We start from the raw sequence: 14968 nt of genomic DNA on the forward strand, positions 1-14968 counted from the left end.
CCAACTCGTGGTTCTATGCCGGCCTGGCGAACTGATTTTGAGGCTGCGACTAGGCCAATCCTGGCTAGGAGCCGTGTGGGTACTCGAGCATTGGGCGACTCCCAGGGTCCCAGCGCTCTGCGCCCAGCGCACCGAGGGAGCCAAGGCCGTCCGGCCGGCGCTTTCTGCAGCAGCCTGTTTCCGGGCGGAGGAGAAGGGGGCGCCGGAACGTGGCCGCAGCGCTTATCTGTGAAGCAAGTATTAAACCACAGAACAGGGTCCGCGCGGTGTAAGGCAGGAGAGCAGACCAGGGCTTTCAGGGAGCTTCGTTTGCCCTCCACACTCACAGGAGTCAGGAGTTAGTTGCTAGATAGCTTTATCTGTCCCACGCCTTGATCGGCACTCCTGGGGTAATAAAAGCCCGCAGGAAATGCTTAGGAAGAAAAATTTCTGAGGATGAACAGTGAAGAGAATTAGGGAGAGTCGACGAAGAATGAAGACTAAACCATAAAAGGACAAATAAAACTCACTGTCTCTACCCTCCTTCCTTCCCACGAGACGTTTGACCTTTTGCCTTTTCTACCTCTTCCTCTCAGTTTGAGCCACGTGCCAGACTTTTTCTTAATTGCAAACTGGTGGGTTGCCCATATCTCACTTAACATTATTGACGCTGTGAGAGCATCAGGTTGGTTCCCACTGTATCTTCTCTGCTAATACATCCGCATTTTCGACTTAGATTTCTTTCTTCTAAGATAAATACTGATAAATTAACAGCATCAGTCAACCACAACTATGCAATAAAGTCTTAAGCTTCTAAGCAAAAAGAAGCTGTAATATGACTTTCCGTTTGTACAATAGGTATGTATCCAGGAAACCAATTTTGTCCAATTCCAGAGCTGCGTGATTTTCTAGGTTCTGTTTCAAAAAGGTCGTATTACTTATCCTGTGCTTAACGCTGTTCTAAGTATTTTATAAATCTAAATGCATTTCATAATCATAACACCGCAGGTAAGCAAGTCTTATGCTACACTGCATTATGCTCTCTGGACTTTGTCTCAGGATTTTCCCTAGTATGTTAAATCTCAGTCATGATGGGACTAGGAGTGATTCATTCATTGTCTGTGAATTAGGGATTGTTTTTCCTCCCTTGGCTTTTTTATTCCCCACAGTGGAAGATTTAGAAGAGTGATAATAATTGATAGAGCCAAAGTTTGACACTCCCCCGCCACTCCACATACTCACATGAGCTTACAAATACAAGGCTCAATCCATATTGTAAAAGGAGCCAATAAGTAAGTTAGAAACCTGTTTAAACAAACAGTTGTACCAGGTGCTATGGAATCTTTGGATTTACCTACTCCAGTAGTTCCAAGCTTATCTGCACATTGAAATCACCTGAAGAGCTTTAAACAAAACACTGATGCCTGGACCTGAGCCCAGGGATTTGGGTTTAATTGGTCTAGGGTATGGCTTGGACATCCTGATTCTTAAAAGCTCCTCAGGTTATTGTAATGCACAACTAAAGTTGAAAGCTACTGATGGTTTTGTTTTGTTGATATGGGGTCTAGCTCTGTCACCCAGGCTGGAGTGCAGATCATGGCTCACTGCAGTCTCAACCTCCTGGGCTCCAGGGATCCTCCTGCCTAAGCTTCTGGAGTAGCTGGGACCACAAGCAGGAGCTGCCAAGCCCAGCTAGTTTTTATGTTTTTTTATAGGGATGGGGGTCTCACTATATCGCCCAAGCTGGTCTTGATCTCCTGGCCTTAAGCAAGCCTCCCAAAATGCCGGGTTTCTAGGTATGAGCCCAACCCCCCTGAAAGCTACTGATTTATTATTTCAGCAACTAAATATTGAGAGAGGCCTTCTGTATGCCATTTACTATGACTGAAAGAGTGGATAAAAATAAAATCTTGTTAAAATCACTAATGACCTTGTTGCCATTGCACACCCTGTATTTGCCTTACTTCTCTGTGACGTTTAAGATACCTGTCCTCTCCTTCCTTCGTGATAGTCTCTCTCTTGGTTTCTGAGTATCACACTTTAGGTTTATTCCTCCCGGCTCCAAAGTTCATCTTCAGTCTCTTTTTCTCTCCCCTTTTCCTGTGTTACTTAAATACTGGTGCTTTCAGCAGTTTCTTGCAAGATCTTGACATTTTTAAGTACCTTGGCTGTTTTTAGTTTCAACTCCTTGCCTAAAGGTTAAAGACTCGAAAGTTTGAGCAATTACACCATTCTAAGGTTGCCCCTTATCTGATTCTTATTTTTTTATTTTTTTCTGCTTCATTTTTCCTTCAGACATACCTGCTTCTTTTTACTAAGTTACTAAGGCCAAAAACTGGAATATGAAAAGTAGCCAACACGGTGAAATGGCAGGATTTTAACTATAGCAAATATAAAACATTCATAAATGCTATAATTTCATCACTTGTTTCTGTGCCTCTTGGGGTATAAAAATTTACAATGCAATTATAGGATTATAATTGAAATTTTCACTAGATAATTTCACATTAAAATTTTTAAAAATAAGTTATCTTCTGATTCACAATTAGAACAGGATTCAAGAATTAGAATAAAAACATCAGGATATCTTTTGAAACACTGACTAGTTAGAGTTGCTCTATAAATGCCATTTAACTTTCCTGAATAAAACAAGATATTTCAAAATGCCAATCATATAGAGTATTATATATAAAATAATTCAAACCAATTTTCTTGATTTACCTATCCCAACAAAGTAATGTGAAAAATTTTTAAATAACATGAAAACTTACAACATGGTAAACTAGGAAAAAAAATCTTGTTTTCTACATCTTGTTTTTCACCACTATTTGTGTAGTTTTCCACATTTATTTATCTTACAAATAGAGGCAGCATTCTATAGCATCATATTGGCTACTGTGAAAAGAAGCTATTAATAAAAAAATTTCTGACCTCACAAGCCTGATGAAAAATATATGTTGTTGGTAGTGGAAATTGTTAGAATGGAATTAACATAGTGAAAGCATATTTTCTCTATACAAGCTTACTGTCTTTTTCAGATTTGAAACAGATCTGTACTAATGAAGAGTAACTGCATACAAACCACAATATGTCAAGAAAGAAAAAAAGATCCCATAGAAATGTTTCATTCTGGACAGCTGGTAAAAGTCTGTGCACCGATGGTTCGATATTCAAAGTGAGTATTCCTAAATGGTTAATGAATGAAGATGAAATTTCCCTTTTATCCTCTGACTTTTTTAAAGTATTGTAAGACCACCCACCAAATGGGATCTTCAAACTCCTAGCAGTGGAATTATGATTTAGAATTGAGTCATGATGCTACTACTTGCCTAGTATATATGTGACCCTGAGTAACTATTGACTTCTCTGAGCTGCACTTTTTGTATCCATAAAAATGGTGGTGGTTGTAACTCCACCACCTGTATACTTACCTGTAAGTATATAGTGGATATTAAATAGATATAAGCATTGATGTATAGATTTTTATGTGAACTTAAGTCTTCGGACAAATAGGAGTACAGTTGCTAGGTCCTGTAGTAGTTGTGTGTTCAGTTTTTGAAGAGATGTTTCTTTGTATCTTTGCTCATCTTCTGATTGGATTGTTTGCGATTTTACTATTGGGTTGTTTTTTTAAAAAAAATTTGTTATATACATAACATAGATTTTATCCCACAATCATTGTTAAGAGTGCAGTTCAGTAGTGTTAAGTACATTCACATTGTTGTGCATCTGATCTCTAAAACTCTTCTCATCTTAGAAGATGGAAATTCTATCCACAATAAACCATAACTCCCCATTCCACTGTTCCCCGCAGCAGCCCCTGGCAACCATTATTCTACTTTCTCCCTCTATGAATTTTACTACTCTGGGTACCTCATATAAGTCTTATCATACAGTGTTTGTTCAAAACTACATTTATTTTGCAAATACTTTGTGCAGCGTAACATCCTCAAGGTTCATTTACATTGTAGCATATATCAGACTGTCCTTCCTTTTTTTTAAGGTTGAATAATACTCCATTGTATATATGTTTTGTTTATCCATTCATCTGTTGATAACCATTCATCTGTTTATAGAACACAAGATAATTTCCGCCTTTTGGCTATTGCAAATAATACCGTCATGAACCATGGGTATACAAATACTCATATACAAATACCCATGGTTCACAACAGGTCTCTGAGACCCTGCTTTGAATTCTTTTTGGCTATGTGCCCAGAAGTAGCATTGCTGGAACATATGGTGATTCTATGTTTAATTTTTTGAGCAACTGCTGTACTGTTTTCCATAGCAGCTGCACCGTGTTACCTTACCACCAGCAGTGCACAAGAGTTTAATTTCTCTACATCCTCATCAACACTTAATATGTTCTGGGAGTTTTTTAAATTATAGTCGTCCTAATGGGTATGAAGTGGTATCTCATCGCAGTTTTAATTTACATTTACCTAATGATTAATGATGCTGAGCATCTTTTTGTGTGTTCATTGGCCATGTATATGTCGTCTTTGTAGAAATATCTATTCAAATGTTTTGTCACTTTGTTTTTTTGTTTTCTGTTGAGTTCTGAGAGTTATTTATATACTGTGGATACATATTCTACTGCTTTGTCAGATACGTGATTTGCATATATTTTTCCCTGTATGTAACTTGTCTTTTCATCCTCTTAACAGGATCTTTTGCAGAACAAAAGTTTCATTTTAATGAGGTCTATAATTTATCAGTGTTTTCCTTTTGTAAATTGTGCTTTTGATGTCAAGTATAAGAAACCTTTATATAGCTCCAGATGCTGAATATTTTCTCCTAAGTTTTTTTCCCTAAAACTTTTATAGTTTTATGTCTTGCATTTAAGTCCATGATCAGTTTTGCATAAATTTTTATATAAGTGTGAGGCTTAGATTGGGGTTCTTTTTCTTTCTTATACCTATGGATGTCCAATTACTCCAGCACCATTTCTGAAAGGCTATCAGCCGGGTGTGGTGGCTCACACCACCAAATCCCAATCTCAGCACTTTGGGAGGCCAAGGTGGGCAGATCACTTGAGGTCAGGAGTTCAAGACCAGCCTGGCCAATATGGTAAAACCCTGTCTCTGCTAAAAATACAAAAATTAGCCAAGCATGGTGATGCACACCTGTAGTCCCAGCTATTGAGAGGCTGAGGCAGGAAAATCTCTTGAACCCAGGAGGCGGAGGTTGCAGTGAGCTGAGATCGTGCCACCATACTCCAGCCTGGGTGACAAAAACAAACTCCATCTCAAATAAATAAATAAATACTATTTCTCCACTTAATTCTTTGTGAGAAATCAGCATTTTCTGTTTTGTTCTATTGATCTTGTGTCTTTTCCCCCACCCATACCACACAGTCTTACTGTATAGCTCTGTCATATGTCTTAAAATCAGGTAGACTGATTCTTCCAAATTTATTTTTTCAAAATTGTTTTAGCTATTCTAAAACGATATGTAAAGCTATTCCCTTGCTTTACAAACAAATTTTAGAATGACCTTGTCTATCTCTGCAAAAAATCTTGCTGGAATTGTGTGAAACCTATACATCAATATGGGAAGAATTGACTTCCTTACTATATTGAATCTCCCAATCCATGAATACAATATATCTCTCCATTGATTGAAATTTTGTTTTATTTTTGTCATCGGTATTGTGTAGGTTTCAGCATACAAGTCCTATACATGTTTTGTAAGACACCCAGTTGTTTTGAGCAATTGTAAATAGAATATTTAATTTTTGGTGTTCACGTGTTTATTGCTAGCACATAGAAATAGATTTTTGTCTGTTGATATGATAGCCTGCAAACTTGCTAAACTCACTTGTTGGTTTAGTTTTTTTGTAAATTCCTTGAGAATCTATATAAACAACCATGTCATCTTTAAATAAAGACAGTTGGATTTCTTCCTTTCCATCATGTGCCTTTTGTTTTTTTATTCATGCCTTATTGCACTGACTAGAAGTATCAGCACTGTGTTGAATAAAGGTAATAAGAGCAGACTTGCTTGCCTGGTTCCTGTCTCAGGCAAAAGTGTTCTGTAGGATTTTTTGTGGATGTACTTTATTAAACTGAGGAAGGTTCCCTCTGTTTCTTGTTTTCTAAGAGTTAGGGTTGTTTCTTTTTTTATTACTATGAATGAGTATATTTTGTCAGATGCTTTTTTTGCATCTATATGATCATGTGATTTTTATTAGCCTGTTAATATGATGAATTACATTAATTGATTTTAAATATTGAATCTTCTGTTTTAACTGGCTTTTTTCTGACAACACTCCAGCAGGGAATGATGTAGGGGAGTGGTGCTACCTCATTACTATCTGATAGAAGTCCAGGTTCTCTATTTGGCCTCCTTTGACATCTCGTGGGTGAGGAGCTCCTCATTACTGCTTGGTAGAGGGTGAGAATTCCAGTTCCCCAATGGTTAGGGTAGCCTCATATATGCTGGGCAATAATGAAAGTCCTGGCTCTCCACTAGGCTTCCTCTGATACCACACCAAGCAGGGAGGAAGAAGAGTGCTTCTCACTGCTGGCAGGCATGGAACTCCACACTCCTCTTGTGGCCTTCACTAATATCACCGGGCTGGGCATGACCTCGCTTGTCACCAGAGATGAAAGTTTCAGATCCTTACCTGGCCTTCTCACACATCATCTCAGTAGAATGTTGGAGCACCTTGTTACAGCCTTGGGAGGGTAGAAGTCTAGGAGTCCCACTTGGGCTTTGCTAATGGAGATAAAGCCATAGTTTTTTCTACAGTATTTGGCTGGAGTAGAACTGTCTAAAAGTTTTCTATCTTACTAGCTCAGGCAGAACGTTTTCCTGGTCCTTTGGTTAGAGAAGGTTTTTGTTGGATCTGGTTTTGTCTGCATCCATTGTTGTTTCCAGGTAGCCAGCTTCTTCAAGTCTAGGATATTTGAGACAAGAATATAACCCAGAGAACTCAACACCCTGCCATTCCTCAGGTCCTCAGACTGTCTGGCCATCTTTTCTTCACCTTTCAAAATTTTCTTTTGTTTGTTTTATATATATTATATATATTATACAGGGTTTTTAGTAATTCTTAGCAAGAAGAATAAGGAAAGGTATATCTACTCCATCTCCCCATAGGTAGAACTTTTTCTGATATTTAACAATGAATTAAAAATATGATTGTGGTATTTCTAAATGCATAATTAAAGTTTTATATGCTCACAGGTTGGCTTTTAGGACACTAGTAAGAAAATACAGTTGTGATCTGTGTTACACACCAATGATAGTTGCTGCTGATTTTGTCAAATCTATAAAGGCCAGAGACAGTGAATTTACCACAAACCGAGGTATGTGAAACCCATAGTGTACTGACTTTGTAAAACTTTTTAAATTTATTACAAACTCAACTGTCTTGCCTAATCAGAGACAACACAATTTAGAGATTTGATATTAAAAATTTTAGTTCTTTAGTGTTTAATGTCTCCTAAACATTTAATAAGTATTTTTTAAATGTTATTACTGAATGCCTTGTAAACTATCAGTGTATATATCAAAGCATAAGGTCACTTTGAAACCCTCTCCTCTCACTAGGGCTATTAGAATGGATGCCTGTCACACTGCCTGTGATCTTGTACCATTCCAAACTATCCTCCAAAGAGACCAAAGTGACCTATTGAAAATGTAAAGTTTTCTCTCATTGTTCTCAAAGTATGATCCCCAGACCAGCAGCATCAGTATTATCTGGAAACCTGTTAGAAATGGAGATTTACAGGTGTACTAAATCAGAAATTCTGGCTATGTGGTCCAGCAATCTGTGTTTTGAAAACCCCTCCAGGTAATTCTGAGCCTGTTAAAGATTGAGAACTACTGGCTTCAAGACTAAAATTTCAGCACCTGAGGATAATATCCAGTTTTTCATAATCCGACCTCCGAATACATCTTCTGCAGCCTTATCTTCCTTCAGTTTCTCCCCACAACCCACTGACTTTATCCTTCAAAATTCTTAAATTATTTTAAGTCCTTTAACATACCCTGTCTTCTCACACCAGACCCTCTCTCTGTGGCAAACTATAGTTTATGTTTTTTCATGCAGCTTTCAATGTTTGTAGCCATGAATCCTTTTTTTTGAATCATCCTCTACTCACGTCCTGCCTCCTAAGCACAGGCTCTTATGATGCACTTAATCCTGCTGCATTATGATTTCCTCTCTATGTGCCTGTTTCTTCCACTAGATTCTGGCCTCCTTGAGGGCTGTAGCTATAGAAATAGCTTGATTTGTATCCTCAGAATCTAGTACTGTGTTGGAAATATATTCAACCAATAAATGATTGTTAAATTGAAATTCTGTAACTCTCTTGAGTTACAAAAGGAAAAGCACCTTACATCTCCATAAAGAATAAAGCAAATTCTCCTAAACCATCATAATCCTGTAAATCAGTGGATTGCTATAGAAATCTTGAATCAGTGCAACTAGGATGATGCCCAGAAATCTGCATTTTTGTAAACACCCAGTGAATCTCATGCAAGTACTCCTCAAAAGAAATGCTGAAATACATCTAACAGAATTTATAATACTGACCCAAGGATAAGAAAAGTATATTCTTTAAAACCTAGGAAGCTTTAATACATTTGGCTATATTAAAATTCAAACCTTTAGGCCAGACACAGTGGCTCACACCTATAATCCCAGTGCTTTGGGAGGCCGAGGCAGGTGGATCACCTGAGGTTAGGAGTTTAAGACTAGCGTAAGCAACATGGCAAAACCCTGTCTCTATTAAAAATACAAAAATTTTGTGTGTGGTGGCAGGCACCTATAATCCTAGCTACTTGGGAAGCTGAGGCAGGAGAATGACTTGAACCTGGAACACAGAGGTTGCAGTGAGCTGAGACTGCCACTGCACACCAGTCTGGGTGACAGAGTGAGGCTGTCTCAAAAAAAAAAAAAACTTAAACCTTTATATGTAAAAGCACAAATATACTCAAAGACAAAAAACTGGCAAGAATATTTCTAACACATGATAGATAGCATACTAATTTCTTTATTTTATAACAAAAGGAGGAACTAACGGAAAAATTTTATATAGAAAAATTCAATATGAAGAGAGCTCACAAATTAAAATATACAAATGTTGGATATACGCTGTAGGATAAGTTGTGAGGAAACAAGAACTGTTATCCATATTGGTATATGTCGATATTGGTAAACCTTGGAAGATAATTCTGTGAAATCTATCACAATGTTATATGTTAAATGCCTATTAACAATTCTCCTATGAATTTACTCAGAGAATGTGAAACAGTGTGAAAATACATTATATGGTCCATCTCTACAGTGGAATATCCCACTATAAAGAAAAAAATAGGTCTGAGTATGTCTCCCAGATGTATCAGGAAAGAAAGGAACAGTAGGCATAGTGGTATATATAGAAAGTTCACACTTGTTTAAATTTTACAGGTATACAAAACTTGTTCTGGAATGCAACAAACTAATTCTCACCTTTGAGAAGAGGGTCTATTTTGTAAAAAATGTTAGACTTGTTTTCGTTTATCAAATTCTGTACTGTTTAAATTTTTTACTGAGTGTACATTGCTTTTAATTTAAAACATTTTAAATTGTTTAAGTTTCTTTTATTTGGACAGATGCTTCTTAGGCTAAAAATCGCTACTGTTATTTTATCCTGTATGAATATTAAAGTTTGGGGTGTGTGTGTATGTTTTTTCCTGTGAATTTTAATGTTGAGCTATTTATTTTATCAGGTGATTGCCCATTGATTGTTCAGTTTGCTGCTAATGATGCAAGAGTTTTATCTGATGCTGCTCGTATAGTCAGTCCTTATGCCAATGGAATAGACATTAACTGTGGTTGCCCTCAGAGGTAAAGCTCAAAGAAGTTAGAAGAATTTTCCAAAAGATTAGAAAAAAAACTATGTGAGCATGGTAAAATATCTTTCTAGTTTTTCAGAAATTAAAAAGAAAATAGAGTTACAGCACCAGGGCTCAAAACAAGAAAGAAGAAAATACAGGGAAATATAACTTAGGAATATAAATGCAAAGCTCTTTTCTGATGACTGAAACCATGTATAGACCTTCGAAGGGTGTTTTGTCTCCCCTCACCACTAGAATTTTTATGTGGCTGTGCCTTGAATCTCATCCATAGTAGTTATATGATGAAAATCTAATGTTTTCAGCAATCCCTAAAATGTATTTTTACTGTCTTAACAGATATACTTGCTCTGAAAACAGATTGTTTGACTTAGGCACATTTTCTCCTAATTCCTCTTATAAAAATACGTTATTTAAATCACCTTTTCTTTATATACTACAGTTATTTGCTTGGGTTTAGGTAACTAGGTGTTGATAGGATGTACTTAATTTGACAATAATATTTCTACTGTACTGGCACTATAGTAGATTATCAGTAATTCAAAATATGTCCAAAGAATAAAAGCAAAATCGTTTAGTGTAATCCAAATCAGATTGGACATATTTGTATACTCATTAGGAAAGTTAAATAAGCTGTTTAGTGGTATTGGAATGCTGTAAGCCAAAAATATCTTTCTACTATTGAGACTAATAAAACCTCTTGTTATGTGCAATAAACGTCAAATTTGGAATTTTTTAAATCTGAAGTAATTGCAATTAATTATATCAAATACTTAAACCTGTTTTGCTTGAATGACTTTTAACTTAATATTCTCACTTGTCCTTGAAAACCATTTCTCTTAAGTACTTTTTGATCTGGGAACATGTTTTCCTACTTTCATATTGATCCGCTTAGAATGTTGGGTCTGTGAATTTCTAAAATCTGCTTCTATTCCAGATCATTAGAGAAATGGATGCACTTACATTTCAGTGCTTTCAGAACTTTGTCTTCTCTTCCAGTTATTTGTAATTCACTTGTTCTTGTGTTTGCTTTATAAAGGTGGGCAATGGCAGAAGGTTATGGGGCTTGCTTAATAAACAAGCCAGAGCTTGTTCGAGACATGGTGACACAAGTAAGAAATCAAGTGGAAAGCCCTGGGTTTTCAGTTTCTATTAAAATAAGGTAAAGATAATATTTCAGTCTATTGATAAGATGATTTGTTACTTAGGAAATAAAAGATTATTCCTTTTATCTGATGTTGGGAGTGTCTACCCTAAATAAATTTGTTGCTGATGTATGGAAATGTTGAAATAAGACAGTTAGTAAAAGAATATATAGTATAATTTTCATTTATAGTCCTTAAAAAACTTTGTCTTTGTACTTTTAACAAAAATTAGAGCATCTCTTTATTATAAGTTTAACCAAACTTTCAACTTTTTCCATGTAGTATTTATTTAATATTAAGAAACATTCCTGGTGCCCCATGTAGAAAATAGAAAAAACATTTGCGTTAAAATTTCACAATAAAAAGAAAATAAACCTGGAATCCATTTTTCCGTGACAAGTTGAAAACATATTTCTTTTTTTGAGACAGAGTCTGACTCTGTTGCCCAGGCTAGAGTGCAGTGGCATGATCTTGGCTCACTGCAATCTCTGCCTGCCAGGTTCAGGTGATTCTCATGCCTCAGTCTCTCAAGTAGCTGGGATTACAGATGTGCATCACCATACCTGACTGATTTTTGTATTTTTTAGTAGAGAGGATGTTCCACCATGTTGGCCAGGCCAGTCTTGAACTTCTGGCCTCAAGTGATCCACCTGCCTCAGCCTCTCAAAGTGCTGGAATTACAGGAGTGAGCCACCATGCCCAGCCTGAAAACATATTTCAAGATGAAATATTATGTTCTTCCCTTTGGGAATGGGGGAATGCACAGCAAATATTAAGGTTTAAATTCATCTATGACAGTACTTTGATGGCACTTTCGTTTATCAAAGCCAAAACGTAGAAGCACTAGGTGTAAGATAAAACTTGTTTGTTGTCCTCTGTTGTCAACAGTGAGACAGCTAAATTTGAGGTCTTGGGCAGGAACTGATCCCTGAAGAAAACCTTGCTTATAATGATGAAGTAATGATATAATATAGCAAAGCTAACTAATTTAATAGATAAAATATGAGTTTAGTCAGTTAATGTTAGCATTAAGATTTGTGTGCTGTGAACAGATAAATGTAATTTTGAAATTGTAGGATCCATGATGATCTTAAAAGAACTGTAGATCTTTGTCGAAAGGCTGAAGCAATAGGAGTTTCCTGGATTACAGTCCATGGAAGAACTGTTGAAGAAAGACATCAGCCAGTGCACTATGATTCCATTAAAATAATTAAAGAAAATATGTCTATACCTGTAATTGCTAATGGAGATATCAGAAGCTTAAAGGAAGCAGAAAATGTGTGGCAGATTACTGGGACAGATGGTAAGAAATAAGTACTTGGATTCTTGTCTTTTAATTGAGGGGAAGAAATCAGAGTGGGGAAATAATGTTAATTCAATTTTTATTCATTTTCTTTAACATTAAGTCATACTTTCCCAATGAACTGATTTAAGCTAAGTGATTTATTGAAATGATGTTAACTTTTCTACCTAGAAAAATACGAATTATCTTAACTGGGATAGATTAATTCAGTTACTTTTCTGACACCATCATATCTAATGACCAGTGAAGAATTTTCCAGATAGCCTACTAGTAAAATAAAGCACCTAGAAATGAGAGTAAGTGAACTCAAGAATGCTGAGAGCCAAATGAACCCCAGAACTGCTATGCAGTTTCACTATTCCCTTAAATTACTGGCATGCCAAGCCCTATCATTGCTAGGTGGGAGTATATAGATAAACTGAACTTTAAGCAGCCCAATTTATGACAATCTAGATTTACCCTAAAGAAAAGCCAAAGACTCATTGTTTAAGGAAGAAATCTTTAAAAAATAAAGGTTTCTATAAGTAAGTACATGTAAGCTTTTCTGGTTTACAAAAGGTACCAAAATTAATTATTTTGTAATTGAATTAAACATACTAGTATGATAAAGTCATTCTAAAACCTTGTAATAATACTTTTTAAATAATATTCTGTTTGCTTCATTGAGCTTGAACTAATAACCATGGGTTCTTAATGTATGGACAAATGTGGTGTGTTTTAATTTGTAGGTGTGATGGTTGCAAGAGGACTTTTAACAAACCCAGCCATGTTTGCTGGATATGAGGAAACCCCACTGAAATGCATCTGGGACTGGGTTGACATTGCTCTTGAACTCGGGACTCCTTACATGTGTTTCCACCAACATTTAATGTACATGATGGAAAAGATAACTTCAAGGCAGGAAAAAAGAGTATTTAATGCTCTGTCAAGCACATCAGCAATCATAGATTACCTTACAGACCATTATGGCATTTGACTAGACTTCCCAAATAATTTTAATATATACTTTTTGACCTACAGTGAAACAACAGAACATCATATTTTGTACCTTAAACCAGTAGCTCTCAAATGTTAGTATAAAAACAATCCCTGGGAGCATTTTTTAAAAATCAGTCCTATACTCCCACCCTTACAGATTCTGATTCGGTAGATCTGGAGCAAACCCAGAAATTTACAGTTTAAAGAAAACTCCCAGTGGTTCACACATCCTAATCATCCTACACAAACACTGACAAATACTGTTCTGAATCCTGTTATGCAGATATTTGGGGGATGGGTAGAATGGGAATTTTCTCCTAAAAGAGTCATGTTTTCTCATGTTAACATTTTTAAATAAAATTAATTTTAATACTAAGTATGGCTCATAGTATCTGTAAGTTAACAAGAAGTATGCAGGTACAAAAAAAAGTGGTGGAACAAATATCAACATCCATCCAAAATGAAAAAGAACAAAAAATTCTGGCCAGGCACGGTGGCTCACACCTATAATCCCAGCACTTTGGGAGGCCAAGACGGGTGGATCACGAGGTCAAGAGATGGAGACCATCCTGGTCAACATGGTGAAACCCCGTCTCTACTAAAAATACAAAAATTAGCTGGGCATAGTGGCGCACGCTTGTAGTCCTAGCTACTCGGGAGGCTGAGGCAGGAGAATTGCTTGAACCCAGGAGGCAGAGGGCAGTAAGCCGGGATCACGCCATTGCACTCCAGCCTGGGTAACGAGCGAAACTTCGTCTCAAAAAAAAAAAAAAACAATTCTGAGTAGAATTGCACTCAGAACTTACTAAAAATTCCAATTGGTTAATGACATTACATTTGGTACATTTCCAAAACTTCTAGATCCTCCAAAGAGTGAAAGCTTGATAAATATAACTGCTACCTTAAAAGATAAAATTAACTGCAATCCACCATGTCTTAAGTATAAGAAATTTGGTAGCCAACCTGGAGATGATTATATACTTGAAATATTTCCTAGAGAATAGTAACTAGGTTTTGTTTTTAATTTTAAAACCTAATTTTCATATTCTGTGTTTGATTATGTTATTTTATGCCTCCCAGCAATTGACTTTAAAGTCATGGTTTGGGAGTGTTATTAACAGATTTTGTTATCAGTGGGCATGCACTGCAAGGATTAAGTATCTCAGACTGAAATAAAACAGTTCATAATTAAAGTATTATTTTATATTGCCAACATGAAAACTGTTATAAGGAAAAGATGTAAAACTTTAATTCACATTTGGGAATATTGAATTAATCCATTTTAACATAAGCACTGTGGTGCCATCTTTTTTCTTTTCAGTTAATGCTTTTTTAAAGATAACTGGCTTTTTCATATTCTATGAATACTGTACAAAATAGGTATGGTCAGAACTCTGAATTGAATTATCTTACTGGTGTGAGCACAGCATCATCCCTAGAGTAATGTGCTCGGTGTTTGGAAGGAACCAATGTGGATGGGCAAGAAGTTCTAACACATTTGATTAAAAGGAACTTCCTGGGGTGGTGCCTCACACCTGTAATCCCAATACTTCGGTAGGCCGAGGTGGGCAGATCACTGGAGTCCAGGAGGTCGAGACCAGTCTGGGCAACATGGTGAAACCCCGTCTCTACTAAAAAATACAATTATCCAGGCGTCATGGCAGGCGCCTGTAATCCCAGCCATTCAGGAGGCTGGGGAGAGAGAATCGCT

At 36.5% G+C, this 14968-nt stretch overlaps 1 protein-coding gene across 3 annotated transcripts; it reads left to right on the forward strand.

Annotated features, from left to right (window-relative positions):
- Window positions 1-7: 7 nt before the first annotated feature.
- Window positions 8-13633, forward strand: DUS4L (dihydrouridine synthase 4 like). 3 transcript variants are annotated; one of them, XM_009002644.5, is made up of 7 exons: window positions 8-233; window positions 3018-3154; window positions 7174-7295; window positions 9706-9823; window positions 10871-10993; window positions 12053-12279; window positions 13008-13633. In XM_009002644.5, the coding sequence occupies exons 2-7, from the start codon at window positions 3039-3041 to the stop codon at window positions 13253-13255; spliced, it is 954 nt and encodes a 317-aa protein (XP_009000892.1). In that variant the 5' UTR covers window positions 8-233; window positions 3018-3038; the 3' UTR covers window positions 13256-13633. The 3 variants fall into 3 exon arrangements, with proteins under 3 accessions (XP_009000892.1, XP_009000893.1, XP_035109976.1); XM_009002645.5 differs by lacking the exon at window positions 8-233 and adding an exon at window positions 454-664; XM_035254085.3 differs by lacking the exon at window positions 8-233 and adding an exon at window positions 727-837.
- Window positions 13634-14968: the final 1335 nt, after the last annotated feature.

This window comes from Callithrix jacchus, chromosome 11 (genome assembly GCF_049354715.1).
Source record: "Callithrix jacchus isolate 240 chromosome 11, calJac240_pri, whole genome shotgun sequence".
NCBI classification, from domain to species: Eukaryota; Metazoa; Chordata; class Mammalia; order Primates; family Cebidae; genus Callithrix; species Callithrix jacchus.

Coding starts and splice junctions, on each gene's coding strand:
- DUS4L (XM_009002644.5), top strand. CDS start 3,039: ATGAAGAGTAACTGCATACAAACCACAATATGTCAAGAAAGAAAAAAA. Junction 9,824..10,870: donor AACTGTGGTTGCCCTCAGAG/GTAAAGCTCAAA, acceptor TGCTTTATAAAG/GTGGGCAATGGCAGAAGGTT. Junction 12,280..13,007: donor GCAGATTACTGGGACAGATG/GTAAGAAATAAG, acceptor TTTAATTTGTAG/GTGTGATGGTTGCAAGAGGA.